At 62.8% G+C, this 3,431-nt stretch overlaps 1 protein-coding gene across 1 annotated transcript in view; it reads right to left on the reverse strand.

Moving 5' to 3' along the window:
• Window positions 1-200: 200 nt before the first annotated feature.
• Window positions 201-3,431, reverse strand: part of PCYOX1L (prenylcysteine oxidase 1 like) — a 7,168-nt gene continuing 3,937 nt past the window's right edge. The window contains exons 2-6 of the mRNA XM_014947801.1: window positions 2,805-3,011; window positions 2,145-2,319; window positions 1,844-2,055; window positions 1,608-1,748; window positions 201-1,024 (exon numbers count right to left, since the gene is read on the reverse strand). Of these exons, the coding sequence (XP_014803287.1) occupies window positions 366-1,024; window positions 1,608-1,748; window positions 1,844-2,055; window positions 2,145-2,319; window positions 2,805-3,011 (1,394 nt within the window). The 3' untranslated portion in view covers window positions 201-365. The remainder of the gene's footprint in view (window positions 1,025-1,607; window positions 1,749-1,843; window positions 2,056-2,144; window positions 2,320-2,804; window positions 3,012-3,431) is intronic.

The raw sequence follows: 3,431 nt of genomic DNA on the forward strand, positions 1-3,431 counted from the left end.
GGGGGGAGCCAGGCAGCTCACTGGGGGGGACCCATCTGCTGCCCGTGCCAGCCAGTCTTGCCCTCGAAAGCCCCCTGAGGTCCCTGCCAAGACCAGATGCACAGTGACCCTCTTCACAGAAGGCGGCACAGGGTCCTTTCCAGTAGAGCCTGGGGAGGGGGAACAGGGAAACTGAGGCACATGGCACAGACACACGGCAACACTGGCCAGGGACTGTATTCCTGAAGGTCACGCATGTTCAAGTCATCTGGGACACAGCCTGTCCCTTCTCCCCCAGCCCCAAACCCCCCTGGTGTCCCCAAGGCAATAAATACTCCCCAGGCTACTACACGCAGAAGCTCCCAGCCCACCGCCTCCCCGGGGCATCACAGCTCGGTCTTCACCTTGTGCATCAAGTCCTTCTGGTCGATTTTCTCCAGGTCCTGATGCCAGCGGTTGTAAGCCAGCAGGGCCACATTTTTGGCTGCCACCGCTATCATCTCCATGGAGCTGGCCACCCACTCCACGCCGCTGAGGTAGAAGAGGTTTTCGTGGAGCACAATGGGCGGAAGGGACTTGGTGGCATCGTAGCGGGGATACGTCTGCCACTCTGTCACCTGCACCGAGTAGTAGGACCTGAAGAGGGTCTTCAGCTGCTGCTTGTCCAGTGGCTGCTGGGAGAGGACACGCCACACTGCGGCCTCCTGGGGCTGCTTGCGACGGAAAGCTGATGAGATGTTGACAGGACAGATGTTGTCCATGGCATTGAAGAAGAGGTCGGGGGTGTCGGTGGTGAAGATGCTGGCAAAGGGGAAGAGCTTGGGGTCGGGGAAGCCAAAGTAGGAGGAGTTGAGGTAGCCGTGCACCACGGAGGTGACAAAGGGCTGGAAGGCTCCAGGGAAGTCAGCAATGGGCGGCTCAAAGTTCTCAAAGGTGAAGTTGCTCCTGCTGGGGTGCAGGGGAGTCGTCACAACCACCATGTCATAGAAGGCTGAGCCCTGGCCTTCATCGCCCTCGTAGTGCACCTGGTACAGGGCTCTCCCTTCTGAAAAGAGGTGGTGGACAGTTAGGAGCCCGGAGCCCCAAGCTGTATTGCCCTGCCTCCCTTTTTTCCTAGCATGACCTCCATCCCCTGTTTTTCCAGCACACACCAGTGCTGGGCCATAGCACTTGATGGTTATGGATGAGTCGCTGATGCTTTAGGGTAGTGGAAAGAGCATTTTATCAAGCCTGTGGGAAAAGGTTTCCAGAGAAGACCAGCCCAGTAGGGCAAGGAAGACTGGGGAAGCACAGACCCCCACCAAACCCCAGCTATCCAGCCTTTCTGCTGTGCTTGCTGGAGCAAGTCTGCAACAAGTATAGTGCCATAAAAGAGACCAGAGGGACCTCGGGAGGGAGGGAGGAGAACCTCAGGGCTGCAGCCTGTACCACAGGGCCCTGACCAGATCAGACGAGGGGAGAAGATGGACAGACCCCCAGGCCCTCACTGAAATGCTTCACCAGGGCCAGGATGCTCTCCAGCCTCCCATGGCTCCCTCTCTGCCCCAGCATCCCACCTCCCGCCCTGGTGTGCCCAGCCCCACACCTGGGCCAGTGTCACCCAGAGCAGACCCCGTGCCCAGGCTCACCTGAGCTGTGCAGAGAGATGCCCGTCACCCTGGCTGGGATGACGTTGGCTTTGGTCAGCTTCAGCAGACCTGAACACACCAGCTTGTTGCCTCCTTCCACCGCCCAGGTGCTGCCCTGGGCCCCTGCCAGCGACATGGCTCCTGGGAAGAGGAAGAGGAGGGTGGCTCAACAGCCTACCCAGGGAGGGGATGCTGGGAAGGAGTCACACGGGAAGAAGAAGGGTCCTCAATTTCACCTGCAAAGGCGGGCACCAGCACTGATTGCCCATAGCTGGAGCGCAGGACGGCCGCGATGACATCATCCACGAAGCGCTGCGTGACGCCCACCTCCAGCAAGGACTCAGCCACCGAGCGCTGCGTCATGTTGACGAAGGCATCACCCCCCAGCGAGCGCAGCAGCTCCTCCAGGCTGGAGAAGGCATAGCCGTGCGCCTGGTACTTGTAGATCCTGGAGGGGACAGGAGCACAGGGTGCCTGGTGACGCCCCAGTGCTGGGGAAGACCCCCTGAGTCCCCCCAGCCCCACAGGCTCCCCTACCTCATGAACTTCTCCATCACCTCCTCCACCCACATCTGCAGGCGCAGGAAGCTGATGCCATAGTGCCACCAGAGCCGGAAGAGGTTGAGCAGGTACCAGTCGGTCTCCTCCAGGACAAAGTGCTCCCCGCTGAATATGGCACTCTTCCCTGCCACCTCGCGCCGGTGCTTGAGGCCTGCGGGGAGCAGAGGGACCACAGCCCCACCAGGGTGGCAAGCCTTCTTGGGGTGGGCTGGCCACTGGGGAAGGCCAGTGCCAAACGCAGCCGCAGCAGGGATGGGGGCAAAGACGCTCTTGGAAGAGCATCAGGGAGTGTGAGACCCCGGGACACCGGGACCCCAGCTACACCCTATACGTTGGGGCATCCCATGGAGTTGCTGCTACCAACTGGGACAAACTGGTGGGAGTTCGTGAGCAATTTCCACCCCCCACCACCAATTACCACCAGTACCCCTCACCCTGACGCTCTGCTGGGCCAGCCCACCCCTTTCTCTTCCAGGGCACAAGAGGGCTGGGGAGCAGGGACAGCAAGGGGGTCACTGCACACCCGGGGTGCCGAGGTGGACTGGCAGAAGCCCTCCCCACGTGCCCAAGGTGCAGCCACCCAACCTGGGAAGGGAGGGAGGGAGGCCATGCAAGCACTGACGTGCCCGTGCTCACCCAGGATCTTGACGAAGTCCTGCATGTGGAGGCTGAGGGCGTGGATGGAGGCTCCCCGGCTCTCGTACTGCTGCTTGTTGACGGTGACGGTGGCCAGCCGCCCACCCACGCCCGCCGGCTCGTACACATCCAGCTGCACCTGCGGCCCGAAGTGCTGCTGCAGAAAGTAGGCGACGGCCGAGCCGCCCAGCCCGGCGCCCACCACGGCTGTTGGGGGAGAGGGGAGAGGGTGGTGGGGTCAGAAACATGCCCCGAGCGAGCAGGGGGTCGCGGCTGCCCCTAGCCCAGACCCCCGGGGTCACCTGCTGCAGGGAGATGGGGGGGTGTGGGGGGAGAAAGGGTCCAGCGCCTCTTGCAGGGGCAGGGATGCCGAGGGGATGCAGTGGGGATACCGAGAGATGCAGTGGGGGTACTGGGGGGATGCAGCGGGGAGGGTGCAGGGATGCAACAGGGATACCGAGGGGATGCAGCAGGGAGGGCGCAGGGAGGCTCCCGCCGCGGAGGGGTTACCGGAGCTCCCCTCTCCCACCCCCAGAGGCAGACAGGGGGGAGGCCGGGTGCTGCCGGTACCCGGGATGGATGCCCCCCTCCCCACCCCCCCTCCTCTGCTGCCGGTACCCGGGATGG

Source organism: Calidris pugnax, unplaced genomic scaffold, assembly GCF_001431845.1.
Source record: "Calidris pugnax isolate Ruff unplaced genomic scaffold, ASM143184v1 scaffold27, whole genome shotgun sequence".
Lineage (NCBI taxonomy): Eukaryota > Metazoa > Chordata > Aves > Charadriiformes > Scolopacidae > Calidris > Calidris pugnax.